This window comes from Pteropus medius, unplaced genomic scaffold (assembly GCF_902729225.1).
Source record: "Pteropus medius unplaced genomic scaffold, Ma_sr-lr_union100, whole genome shotgun sequence".
NCBI lineage: Eukaryota > Metazoa > Chordata > Mammalia > Chiroptera > Pteropodidae > Pteropus > Pteropus medius.
The window spans coordinates 1,559,996-1,574,925 of NW_024352784.1; the positions used below are offsets into that span (position 1 = coordinate 1,559,996).

Below are 14,930 nucleotides of genomic sequence, written 5' to 3' on the forward strand. Positions count from 1 at the left end.
AAAGAAGAAAATGATGAATTCACACTCAATAATTTCCCCCAAATCCTAATGATTTCAGATTCACCTTGCTCTGACAATGACCTATAATTTGAGATTTCCTAGTTCTCGGTTCTTGGAAACAACTCCTGAGGTGCTTTAGGCCATAAACCCTCATGCAAGGGTTACCTTTCTCCTCCAAGAGGGCTGTTTCAGTAGTGTAATGACTTCCCTAGGGCCAGGTCTGAAAATTGCGCTGAGATCAGATAACATTCTAAGCCAAGAAAAGCAGCCCCTAAAGACAGATGATGAAAGACACTTAGTAGTAACACCTTTTCAAATCCAAAGCCTGGCAGAAAAGAGCTCTTCCATCCACTGATCTTACATTCTAGCCAGCTATCAATTGTTTTGGGGGGTGAGTTTCTTCTCCATGAATTGGGACCTGTGCATTGCTCAGTGTTTCTGATAATAGCATATTTTAACAGAATTGGAAAGGATTATGAATCAAATAATTTGATCTTGTATTCCTCAGTAACAAACTTTTATTTGGCATGCCACCTTTTTTTCTCTTATTCACATTTATCAATAATATGACAGACTAGACTCTTTGTCACTTAGAGATGAAGAGATGCAAAGATAATCTACTACTATCTTAATTACATGTGAAGAAAACTGAGAACTGAAACATCCCAGTTAATTAGTTGCAGGACAAGATGAAAATAAGGTTTTCAGCCTCCTCTTCTAATGTTTACCTACAAAGTAGTTCTCATGTTGCTTAGTTTATTAAAAATAAGAGGAAATAGTCTTGTGGTTTGGAAAGTTGTGTTCGTGTGTGTGTGCGTGTGTGTGTGTGTGTGTGTGTGTGTATTTCTGTGTGAGCGTGTGTGAGGTTTGAGCAGGAGAGTTTGAAAGATGCAGAAAGAAATTCGAAGATGGAAGAATCCTATTGACTTTAATAGCTTTGGTATGTGGCCTTCTTGCCACTATAGCTATAATTCATATACTGTCCCCTGAAATACAGTCTTCTCTTTAGCAGGAGCATTAAATTCTTGTATTTTTGTCTCTTGTTTCTAACACTTTACCCTGCCTTTATTTAAGGTATCTTCCTATTTCTTTCTCTTTCTCTTTCATTCAGAGACCACGAAAGAACATTTTCTGATCTGATTATAGTTGAAGTCATTTAAACTGCATAAAATGCATGACTTTGCAAGTTTTCTTTAAATCTAAACTCTTTAGAAAACTGATTTTCCTATTCATATGTTTTCCATCTACCTAGAAAAACTTTAAAGGAGAATATGATTATTTCTCAGGTGAAGTGGCCAAATAAATTTCAATAAATGAAATAAGTTGACTCCATCAAGGTCTTCATGTCATCGTGAAGTCATTTTTGTGTTGTGACAATGATCATTGCATCTGCTTACATGAATGTCCAATCTTACAGATAAAATCGAGAAAGGTTATTCCACTTCAGAAAATTCGTCATCTCATGGATTTTTAATCTTTTCTTCAAAAAGTCTACTTATTTCTGTATTTTTGTTTTACACTTCTTCAAGAAGGCAGTAATGTGTCTGTGTCTTCACAGTTCTCTACAAATTCCGAAAGCACTAGCTACCAGATATTGAGTGCTTACTTTCTTCTATATTTCGTGCTGAATTTTCCATATATAAACTTATTTAGCCTTCCTAATAATTCAATGTGGTAAGCAATAATATTACTCCCATTTATAGTTAAGTAAATTTAAGGAATTTGAACAAGATTCCATGTGAGGTAAACAGTAGATCCAGCATTCTATGACATGCTATATTTATAAATTCCTATCCCATGATTTTAAATATTGATTTTTGGTTGGTTGGTTGTTTCTGTTTATGAGATGATCAGTTAGATATGACCATGAGAGGAAACAGAAGAGAGGCTCAGGAAAACAAATATTATTTTATCAACAGGTCCTAGAGGCAGTAGGTACACCAGGCCTTGCAAAGTGAAATGAAAAAACAACAGGGTCATCAGGAGGCAGAAGACAGGAGGAAGAGTGGTAGTACTTAGGTACTTAAGCCAAGACCTTTACTGAGGGTTCTATGGAAAAGGTAAGTCAGGGAAGGGTTTAGAATTGGCTAGCTTGAATAATTTTGGCTTTGGCTATAGGGATGGCCTCTAGTTGCCCTGTACCTAGCCCCAGGATGACAAGGCAGACAATATAGCCTCCTGGAGTGCATGGCTAAATAAAGGAGGTACGGATTGGTTAGTTTGCATATCGAAGTTATGCTCCTGGCTAGGCCTTTTGTTATCTCTAAGAACCAGCTAGCCCAGACAAAGCTCTCTCCAGCCAGAAAGGTTTTTTAAGATATCAAAAGGTCATAATATATATAATATTATATACATATACATGTATATACATAGTAATATATAAAATATTATATATTTTATATATCTATTTTATATGTATATACATTTGTATTTATATAAAATATGTTATATATTTATATATTATATATAAATCTTATATATGTATTTTACATATTATATTACATATTTATATATACGACACATACTCTGCTATATAGAAGAGTAAGTTGATGAATTTGATGAATAATTTCTTTTCATCAACTATTAAAATATTTTGTATTTTATTATATTGGAGACTTTCAAGTTATACACAGATATATATCCTTACTGTTCCTACTGTGAACTAGTCTATTTTTCTTTCTATAATTTCACAGCAATAATCTCTCTAATTTCTTTTTAAAGAAAACAATATAAAGTCCCATTCATAGTAGTATTCCCTATTCAATGTATTTGGCTACAACAAAATCATAAGGAAGATAAAATGTTTAATGATCTTAAGCTTGCAGAATGGTTAATGAAAAAGAAAAAAAGACAGTATATAAAGTTATCTTAAGCTTTAGTGAGTAAATTTTTAAAGAAAGTGAGTTAGCAAATTAATAGAATATCAGAAGTTTGGAGTAAGTGTGAAGTGGGACAGTATAATAAAAAATATCAGAATTTATTTTCACTGATAACTGATAACAATAAAATGAAAGAAAGCACCTAGATTAGTTTGAATTCTATCATAAACAGTAGAATGGTCAACAGCCAACCCTGCCCATTTGCATTTGAAACACATTAATATCATCAAAATTTAAGCTACATAGGTTATCCAATAGGCCAGTTTGTGTATGTTATGATTTTATCCTAATTTATGGTGCCTTTTAATTCAACTCACTTCCTATTTATCTTCTCAAATTTTTCTCCTAGAAGATTTATGAGTACTTACATCATCCTCTACCCTATTCTCTTACACATCCACTTTGAAAGCTAATGAGTCAGAATTATCTGTCAAATATGATCCTCTACTACTACTGTTAAAAGAAGCACTCCTCCATATCACTTCCAAGAACCTAGGTAATGGGCCCACAGAGAGGCAACTCAACCAACATTTGCTGAAAGAACAAATCTCCTCACTCTCCCACTGAGAGTCAATCTCTAAGATTTGTGGGGAGATATTTACTCTCTAAACCAGAGAAAATGGGAAGACTGAGAAAGGCTGCCATTATCTAGATATTCTGAGGTTTGAACAAAATGGACAGGGCAATGGGGTTGAGAATCTAGCTTATGATTTCAAATGTCACAGATGAATTTTACCTAATCTGAAATGTGTCTGGAGTTTGGAGGTGGATATAGATAAAAGAAATTCATGTCATCTGTGGCACTATTTGAGAACACTTCAAAAAGTAGCAAGATCAATGTTGTTAAAATCTTAATTTCCATTTCTACAATTTCTAGATGATAAACACTGGATTTATCTTCCTCATCCACAAAAAACCACATTGAGTTTGGGTAAAAATATCCAAGAATTCTATCCCGATACCGACTTAAATTGATTTCCAAAGATTGGAAATGGCCACATTTTCATCCATGTTTTTCATGCTCTAGAAGAAATGGTAAGAAAAATTTCCTTCTGCCTCCCCATCCATATATATTTTTTCTCTGAATAGATATTAGAATCAGTGGTGAGGAAAGGATTTACACAACCTGATGGGATCTACCAACATGTCGTATCTGAACCCAAAGACGGTGACCCTGATTGGAATTCCTGGACTAGAGCATGTGCAGTTTTGGATTGGATTTCCCTTCCTTGGTATATGCTTGGTGGCTCTGTTGGGGAATATTTTCTTGTTAATCATCATCCCTACAGAACGCAGTCTTCACCAACCCATGTACATCTTCCTGGCAGTGTTGGCAGCCACTGACCTAGGTCTCTGTGTAGCCATTGCTCCGAAGATGTTGGCGATCTTCTGGTTTGGCTCTTATTCCATGGCTTTTGATGCTTGTCTCACCCAGCTCTTCTTCATCCATGCCTTGCAGGGTATGGAATCTGGAATCCTGTTGGCCATGGCCTTTGATCGCTATGTTGCCATTTGTGATCCTTTGAGGCACACATCCATCCTCACACCTTCCTTTCTAGTTCAGACAGTACTGATGGTAGCAACAAGGGCAATAGTACTTGTTGGGATTTTACCCATTCTACTTAAACAACTTCGACTTTTCCAATCTGTGGTTATTGTCCATTCCTACTGTGAACACATGGCTGTGGTCAAGCTGGCTGCAGAAGATGTCCACATTAACAAATCATATGGGCTTTTTGTGGCTTTTGCAATTCTAGGTTTTGACATGATCTTTGTGTTCATATCCTACTTTCTGATTTTTCAGGCTGTTTTTCGTCTTCCCCAGAAAGAAGCGCGACTCAAAGCATTCAATACTTGTACTGCCCATATTGTTATCTTCCTAGAATTTTATATCCTTGCCTTTTTTTCCTTCTTCAGCCACCGCTTTGCATATGTATCACCTTATACCCATATCTTATTGTCTACCATCTATCTTCTTGTGCCCCCTGCCCTTAATCCCATTGTCTATGGTGTGAAGTCCAAAGAGATCCGCAGGCGGGTTGATCAGATTTGTATTCTGAAGCCTTACATCCAGAAATGATTCAAAAATAATATGACATAGGAAAAAATATTTTTACATGTTTAAGATGAATACTCCTTGTACTATGTCTGTCTTGGTGAGGTTTTTACATTATAATCACCTCCCCTAAAGAATTTACACTCTCAAAATTAGAGCACTCAGAATATGAGATAAACTTGTGTGAAAAGTATGTATGTATCTTATTCCTTCATCTTTCTCTTCCTTTCTTCTTTTATCTTTTCTTTAATCTCGATAAGAAAATTAATGGCATAATTAGTTTTGCACCTAATTGCTGCTTAAAAATTACCAATGTTCATTCTTTCCTATAGAGTGGAAAACTTTTGAGTCATCTACAAACTAAACATATTTTTGTTTGTTTCCTAAATTCAAAGTGACTAAGATTACTAAACAATTTAGAATTCTTACCATTATGAAAATAGAATTTGAATGCTCTGATAACTGTCTTTTCAATTATAAGAAGAATGTGCTAGATAAAAATATATTTTTGTGGTCACCAAATTTTATATATTTCAGGATTGGATAATAAAATGTAAATTTTAGCTCACTATTGTTATGAATTCTGTGAAACACGCTGCCCCCAAAATAAAAAATATATTTGTATGAATAAAAAGCTCTTTATCAATGGAGATTTTCAATAGTGAGTGAAAAATCTGCTGTAAGAATGGCATTCTTTGTGTAGCAGATAGGATTAGAAGAATGTCATAGCAGCTATAAGTGCCATTGGCTAGATTGAGTCAGAGTTATCAGGAACAACTGTCAGTAATAAATTTATTTGCATTAACTCTAAGTAAAGACTCTACCCATGCATAGCATACAGAGTGGAAAGTTGTTACATTCCAAAGAATATTATTATTGTCAGGCAAATGTCAACTGTATCTACAATTATTTTCAGTAAGTGGGAATGTGAACTGATGAATGAATGGTTGTTGAGATACTTAATTTGTGAAAATATTTAAGTACTTTCCTCTGTATGACTTATCACTTATACCTGTGCCCAATCTATCTTATTTTTCTGGAGTAGATTGAGAGCCTTTTCACAGTGGAGCAGGGACCAGAAGATAAGCTAACCTCTCGAGTTATGGGAGAAAACTGCTGTCATGCAAAATAAGGTGTATTGTCTTAGAAAGGAAGAGATGTGTCCTGGTGTGTCCTGACTCACATGAATCCCTATAAATCTCTATATACATAAGCCAAAGTGTAGAATCTCTAGAGGAAAAAAAGAAAAAAGAAAAAAAAAACCTAATGCACAAAACTGAGTGTAGACCACATGTATGAGAGCTGATATAGGGAGCACTGAAAAATAATCATTGGTGAACAATAATAGAGATGTTGGGAACAGACTACAGAATCTTTGAGAGTAATGGAAGGTAAAAAAATTACTTATGATAGAAGTGAAAGAAAGTTGAGTATGGAAAATCATAGTTTCTAAGCATGGCTATAACTGTATCTTCCCTATCACATACTCTTCTGTTATGTGATCTTGCCACTTACTCATCAAGAATGGACTCTTCAATGTACTTTTCAATAAGTCTGAGACCCTGTAACTGCTATGAGTACAAGAGAAATCAATCTGTCAGTTCTTGGCAGAGTCTTTAATTGATATAATAGTTTGTTTTTCCTATTTTCATGCCACAATGTAAGAACCCCCAGAGTTCTACTCTGATGGAACAGCAGTCAGTGTGGAGGTGGACTGAGGTGTCTGACATATGAGTGAAGACGAAGACTTGTATACAGCCATGGATTCCTGTTCCAAGCACTATCAGCAACTGTTTGAGACTCTAAGTGAAAACTAAACAGCTGAGTCCAGGCAATCAACAGACCTTTGAGAAAAAAAAAAATATTGTTTAAAACCACTAAGTGTTGGGGTGTTATATGACACAATAATAGTTAAATGTAAGGAAAAAAAAGATGTCAAGAGTTAGAGTCTTCAGTAACAAAAAACTAAAATGTGCAGCATTGGCTTTGAGAGTATATGGACAGAAGCTTACAGGGTACCAAGAAGACTGTTAATGAAAGCTTTAAATAGAGTTACAAAATTGTTATTATGTACCAGAGAGTAGAGAGCTGTGCTTTGTAATGGTGAAACAATTGACAAAACTGTCTCCTTTTTAAATGTAGAAAATAAAAAATATAAATACCTAATGAACTGATGAATTTGATGAATGAAATTTCCAGAGAATGTTGAAAATGTCACATATAATAAAATAAGTATATTAAAAAAATGAATTAAAGTAGTGCTTAACTTTCAAGTAAAACTCAGAGAAACCATAAAGGTTTCAGGTATTTATGAGTTTGAACACAGAACTGTTTCTCATTCACTTTTTCTCTAGACATTATATACACTTAAAGTAAGAGCTAGCCTCTAGGGAAAAAAAAAAACTGTGCATTTTTAAGATTCATTAGTCAGAAGGACTGCCAGGTTAGACTGAAAAGGACAGAATGAAAAGATCTTTTTTTTTTTAATGGATAAATAAGATATATTTTTAAATTAAGTTTATTGGGGTAACATTGGTTAATAAAATTATATAATTTTCAGGTGTACATTATAATTTGACTTCTGTATATTCTATTGTGTGTTTATTGGAATCCCCAATACAGGCTTAGAAAGATGAAGTAAACACTTGGGCCATTTTAAAATGAATGATGACTCAGAGTATCGAGCCTAGATCCCAGAGGGTAAAGCCAAGAACCATGGAGAAAAAGAGAATTATCCTCATGGATCAGGGCCCATTGGATAGGGCCTTAGATTTCAGTATGCTGTGAACCAGTAACTATTTTTTCCCTCTTATGGCACGGGAGTGTTTTTGCAGTTATCCTATTGCTGTATTAATATTGTAAACTGGCAGTGTGAGAGGCAAATGATTTATCTCTTCAGTAAATAGGTGTTCAGAGAAAGAACCATAATCCAGGAACTAATTCCAAAGAACCTCACCCATGAAGCCTCACTTACATTTGGATATGATTTAGATGATAATAGTCTGGATGAATGAATGCCATACTAGCACGAGACATGGAAGTTTGAAGGAGGTCTAAGTGTGTGTTGTATATGAGAGGAACCAGACTAGATTTGTCAAAGATAGATATAAAAGTATTTTATAAACTCCATGTTCTTCTGCAATGTAATCATCAGGAAGTGAGTCTACTTTCCAGACACTTAAATTTGGTCAAATACTTTTTTGAACAACAGAATACTACAGAAGTGATGCTGTATAAGTCTTGGATACAGACCATATCTAGCCTAGCAACTTCTGCTCTTTATCTTTTGAAGCCCTGTACAAGAAACCCAGGCTTATTTTATGGAGAAATACACCAGGAAGAGGAGTACAGAAGCACCGGACTTGTCAGTAAAGAAGCCATATTGGATGATGTCCAATTTTATGAACCTTTAAAGAATCCAGCTCAGCCCCTTTTTGTCATGCAATCACGTGAGGATGTGATATGAGAATATTAAGTTGAGACCGGTCAACCTAAAACTCTAAATTTTGAGATATCTGTAATGTAACAAAAGATAATCATAATAATTAGGAAGGGAAATTATACTTGAGGGAACACATTGGTCCACTGAAGATGAAAGAACATATCCTACATAATACTCAGAAATAAATTTGAGATATCACTATGAAAGGATCCTCAGTGGAAAAGAATGTCAGCCAGGGAAAGAAAATGCTTCTTTCCTCCCTCCCTCCTTCCCACTCTTCCTTCCACTGTCCCTCTCTCTGTCATTTCTCTATCTCCTTTCTTTCCTTCCTCTCATCTTTTCTTATCCTCTTTTAACTTTAGTACTTAAGCTGAGTACTAAAAATAACTACATGCATGTAAGTACATGCATTCTTTCATGTTTTTGTTGTTTCATCAGAGAAGCTATTTGAAATGGGACTTGATCTATTCAACAAATGTTTATTAAACTCATATTATATACCATGTAAATTCTAGATACTGTGAAAAAAAGTATAGACAAACATTCTTTTTAATGTAGGAAAAAAATAATGATGCAGAAAGGTACTTAAGGATAAAAGGGGTCAAATATATGGTGACAGAAGGAGATTTGATTTGGGGTGGTGAACACACAATGCAATATACAGATGATGTATTATTGAATGGTACACTTGAGACGTATAATTTTATTAATCAATGTCACTCCAATAAACTTAATTTAAAAAGGAAAAATCATGTAGAGGCAATTATCATATCGTGTGATATATGTTATGACTGAGAAAGTATAAGTTGATGCTTGAAAATGAAGGAGATCAAAGGATAAAGAGACCATTGAAAATGAATGCAATATAGAGTGAAGAAAAAGACGAGGTGGGAGGACAGGGAAGGCATACAAAGAAAATATTTCTTAAGATGAGCCCTAAAAGTTGATAAAAAGCATATAGTAGTAGCATTCTGAGAGGGGTTATTAATTTATTTAAGCAAATTTATGTCTCTGAAAACCAGTACAGCCAAAATGTGTGAGGTTAATAGTGGTTTTGTATAGTTATTGATGTAATTGATATATATGTACTTGAGGTATATGTGCATATACAAGTACTTGTGAATGCATCATATCTCAAGCAAGGCATATGAATGCAGATAAATTTGAATATGAAAGCATATTACAGAGAAAAAGATGTTTATAGACAAATAAGATGATTGGAAGAATATATATGAAAGAAAAAGCATGTATATTTCTATATGTTTGTGTAAAATAAATACCATTTGTATGGTGTTTGTTCCAGGGAGACCTAGGGATATCTAAATTATGAACATTATGGATGGGAAGATGAGTATTATTTACATGCATAGGTCTCTTGGTTTATGAGTTCATGTTTAATAATTTTTAAAAACTGAAACAAAGGTTTAGAACCTAGTTATCTGCAATGCAAAAATCAATTTCTGGGTATGGCCCTTGCCTTTAAAAAAACATCAGTATAAGAGAAATGGCAAGGCATTCAGATTAATATCTGAAGTACAGGACAGATCATAGACAAATGAATGTCAATGAAACTTAATGTGTTTGGCAGTACAGAAAATGACAGGTTGATATCATTTAAGGACAGGCATTATGGAAAACAAATTAAAGAAAGTGTCGCTTGAGGTGAGAAGTGTTTTGACTAAGAAAGATCAAGAGAAAATGCCTCCTACCTAGCATGAAGAATGAGCTAAAGTTGCAAGAAATATGTAGTTTCATTACAAATAAAGCAGTCATGTTTGGCTAGATTCATGCCTATACTGTGTTTTAGTGAAAATAAAGCACCTGGCAATGCAGATTGAAGTCAAGTCATGCAATAACATGAACACCATACTATGGAGTTAATGGTTTATCTTGAGAACAGGCTGTTGAAGATTTTAAGTAGAAAAAATCAGATATTTGGTTGAGAAATAAAACTCCAGTTGCAGTGTTAACAACAACTTTGAATATGAGAGAAATTTGATATATGAAGGTTAGAAGAATTTTTTAGTACAGAGAGTGAAAGTGATGAACGTATAAGATAAAAAAAAAAGATAGTGGAAATGTACAGAGAAATTTTGGTCACTGGTTGGATGAGGGAAAGAAAATAAAAATAAGTAATTTCAAGGTTTTAGACTTAATTTAACTCAAGACAAATGGACATAAATGGGAAATATAGAGGGATAATCTAGTTGGCAAAGAGATTAAGAGTTTAGTTTGAAAAGATTTAAGTTTAAGGTGTACATAAATTCACATGGCTGTTGCAATATGTTTTCTGGCACATAGACATAATCATGGTTTAAGATTTAGATTTCTTAATTTCTTGAAAACGTGAGGTAGGTGGAAGGGGAAAAGTGAAGCTAGAGAAAAAAATAGCTTCTTAGGTTCTTTTTTTCCACTTGTAAAATGCTTTCCTATCAAGTCTAATTTCCTGCATATTTATTTCATATTCTGGCACTGACAGTAACTCTCTAAAAAAGACTCTTTGTATTAAAATCCTTCAGACAGAAAAAGAGCTCTTTACTCATTGATATGATCATGGACATTTACACATATTTATTTCCATTAGGATTATTTTCCATAATATATAATTCTGTGTTGGTAAAACATAAATGTGGAAGAAAAATCATTAAATAAAAAAATCTTAGGTTAATTATTTTTGCCCATATGTCTTGAGAATATATGCCTAAATTCATTTTTACCTCATTTGAAAAAATGTGCTTCCAATTTATGTTACATGATATGATTAGATAAACAATACAATTAACAAATATTCTCCTATGTTATTACTTACATAGTATTTTGGGGAGAGTATGTGAGGGGGGATTCTGGTCATGAAGATTTCATAACAACTACACTCTGGTGGAAAGAACATGTCCCAGTTACATTCCTATACTAACTGAATCCTCCTCTTGCCTTAGTTATTCCTTTCCCCATGAAGCCCCAAATCTGGCAAGAATTATATCTATATTCAACCTACCATGATTTCCAGCTCTATATCCCAGGTGCCCTGTCCACCTCAGGCATTAACTTCAGTCTCTATGACAGTGCAGGATCCGCAGGACCCACTCCCGCATTTGCTTGGTCCGGGCCCCATATATCAAGGGGTTGACCATGGGAGGCACCAAGAAGTAGAGATTGTCAATAATAATCTGTAGGTGGGGAGCCATATGATAGCCTAAAATCTGGGCCAGGACTGAAAAGACAACAGGAGAATAAAAGAGAGCAATGACACAAAGATGAGAGCCACATGTACTGAGAGCTTTGCCCCGTGCCTCCCAAGAGGGTATCCGAAAGACAGCATGGAGGATCAGTCCATATGACAGAATGATAAAAAACAGATCAAATCCCACAGATGTCACAATAACCATGAGTCCATAGACAATGTGATTAGAGATGTCGCCACAGGCTATCTGAACCATAGCCATGTAAGCACAGTAGGAGTAAGCAATGATGTGGGTATGGAAACTTTCCAATTGTTTTGCCAGAATGGGTGCTGGGGTCACAACAGCCACTGCCCTTGCCAGGACAGCTAGTGCCATCTTTATAAGCATGTTGTTAGCAAGGATGGTTCTATATCTCAGTGGGTACCAGATAGCCACAAATCTGTCGAAAGCCATGGCCAGGAGGATCCCAGACTCCATGACATAAAAGGAAGGGATGAAAAACATTTGTGTGAGGCAAGCATTGAGGCTGATTTCTTTGGTGTGCATCCAGAAGATACCCAGCATGCGGGGTACAGTAACACTGACTAGGGACAGGTCAACGATTGATAGCATGGCCAGGAGGAGAAACATAGGTTCATGGAGACTCTTCTCCATTTGAATGATGTATAAGATGGTGGCATTGCCAATGACAGTAATGAAAAAGACTAAGAAAAAAGGCATGGAGAACCAACCATGGAAAGATTCCAGGCCAGGAATTCCAGCCAAGACAAATACCAATGGCTGAGGAACAGAGTTGTTGCAAGATGACATTCCTAACCTGAGCTCCTCCAAGATTTGATTCCTGCAGAGAAAGAAACAAGGGACATTTTAAAATTATTGTATAGTTCGCATTAAAAATGGTAGATATTTATTATAGCAATTTATGGTAATAACCATATTGTCAACTAATGAGCAAATGAATGCTTCAGCCATTTGGGATGAGGAAGAACTTAATCTTGGGCTCTAATGTTTAGACTCCTCTGAAAGAGAAAGAAGCAGTCTCAAGAATAATTCTCAATAAAAACATATCAATTCCATAGTTTAGATTCTCTCGTGGCTCTGATTCCATTTAATACTCAATGTGTGCAATCCTATAGGATTTTTTTCCCAGGTAGCAGGATCTGGCAAGACACCCAAAATTTTCAACATTATAGGCAGGATGTAGGGGTGTGGACAAGCTAAAAAAGCATGGTTTCCACTCAAGATGTGGAAGGTGAATTTCGTCATCCCAAGGTTAGTCTTGGTGATTTGGGATTCTTCTCTGGACTATTTGTTGAAATTGACAAAGAACCTAGGAAATCTACTGATCTTATACCTGAGATGCATGATTGTATTCCGCAGAAATAACAGATATTTTAGATGACAAAAGTAGAATACAAAAATACTTCAATAGATAATAATTTAATATTAAATTTCCAGATTATTCAACAAAGTATAGATGGAGAGTAGGTAAAAGAAAGGTAAATTAATAGTCTTCTGTATATACGTGTATTTATATGTTTTGTATGTGGAGCATAGTTTAGAGGTTAAATGTAATACATGTTTCTATAGAAATAAGACTACTGTATTTGTCAAATATTTTGAACTACATAACTATTTTGAATAGAAACACACATTTACAAATTTATAAACTATTTGATGAAAGCTATAGAGTATACTTAATCAATACATTGAAAGTAGAAACCAAATAAGTTTATAATAAATACAAAAATAAGGTATAAAATAACACTTTTCTGTAACTAATGATTAAAATTAAGTTTCATTATTAATGTTTAGAGTCCAGATTTTTAAAGAAACATTCCAAATATATATTTAAAAGATAATCACAAAAAAGGAAAAGTTTCAATAAAAGTTTAAAATAAAGAGATACAAAATGTAATGCAAAGTTGCTTTTAAAATAAAAGTACAGTGATATTGAGTCCTTTTTGTTTTAGTCTTTGATGAACTTGGATTATTTGTCTTTTCTGTTAATTAATTTACTCTAAGAGCTCAAAATAGAGTGGCATGTCTGCTAAAATACTATTGTAGCATGACTATATCATAAAATTGAGTTATTAAGATCTAACTATTTCATATGTAAACTTCATGTGGTAAAAGGCACACCATAACTGAATGATAGGCAGGTCTCTAAGAAGGTAACTTGGAATAGCAAAAATAGCAAGGTCTTTGAGATAACACATGTCTAAAATACAATCTCAGCGCTGTCACTTTTTTTATGTGAACTGACCCAGTTGTTTAAGGATTTGAACTTCATTTCCTCATTTCCAAAGTATGATGAGGCTTACCTTACAAAATTGTAAGGAAAGTTAAACTCATCATTAAATTCCAACATTGTTTAAAATGCTCAATGTTCCTGGCACAATTCTTTGAAGTTTTTGGTGCTCTAAAAATGCAAACATTCTTTTTCTATGAAGTATAAAATTTAAGTGATAGATGCAAAAAATAATATTCCTTTTGCTTTTTTGTTTGTTTATTTCTCAAAAAGAATGGCAATTAGGATAATTAATAGTCTTGAATTATCACCATAGAAGGAATATTTGATGGCTCTGGTAATTTTATCCTCAAATATTTTTAGATTCATTATGTACTACAATGAAAAAGATATATAGTGTCACAAGAGATAGATACTTGGCCAAATAAAGGATGATCAAAAAAATTTTTTAAAGGTACATTTTAGTTCAATAGGGAAAATAATTTCTTCACAAATTCAAACAGAAAAGATAACCCTGTGAAACCAGAAGCTCACTATCAGGTAAAAATTGAATCTACCAGGAATACTGAGGATAAAAATTCTTCATATGGTGGTGACATTAGAATACTAAAGAAACATGGTAAAGTTTTGTCTGAACTATCAGGAACAATTGCCAGCAACAATTCTATCAACATTAATTATAAGTAAAAACACCATCAGATTAGGTATAAAAATTAAAGAGATACTTATTTTTCTAAAGAACTGGCATTCTAAAAATTATAAATCCCAATCATGGCCTTATAAGCGTAGGTGATTGGTATGTAGACAAAAAAGATTTGAGAATCTCTTTTTTCTACATGACTTTGTATACAAGGATTTTCTACTCTTTTCCTTCCCTCCTTTTCACCCTTTTCCTAGAGTAGTACCTGTAGATGGTTATAAGTCTGGTCACAGTAGGGCTGGGCCAGCAAAGTGACTGTCCACTTGAGGTATAGGAAACATCTGTTGATGTCCAGAATAAGATGGAGTGTCAGAGCTGGAGGCAGATTTATGCTGGTTTGTTTTGGCCCTCCTGGGTCCCTAGTGGCCTCTCTGTTAAGCAAAATGCTTTGTTTAACTTGAATATTCTGGGATACAAACC

The 14,930-nt window shown here is 34.3% G+C and overlaps 2 protein-coding genes across 2 annotated transcripts; one reads left to right on the plus strand and one right to left on the minus strand.

Moving 5' to 3' along the window:
- Positions 1 to 4,008: 4,008 nt before the first annotated feature.
- Positions 4,009 to 5,092, plus strand: LOC120590146 (olfactory receptor 52A1). Its single transcript, XM_039847780.1, has one exon. It carries the CDS (start codon positions 4,009 to 4,011, stop codon positions 4,957 to 4,959), a length of 951 nt encoding a protein of 316 aa, XP_039703714.1. The 3' UTR covers positions 4,960 to 5,092.
- A 6,332-nt stretch (positions 5,093 to 11,424) lies between these two features.
- Positions 11,425 to 12,369, minus strand: LOC120590100 (olfactory receptor 52K1-like). The gene has a single exon (XM_039847739.1). It carries the CDS (start codon positions 12,367 to 12,369, stop codon positions 11,425 to 11,427), a length of 945 nt encoding a protein of 314 aa, XP_039703673.1.
- Between the last annotated feature and the right edge of the window lie 2,561 nt (positions 12,370 to 14,930).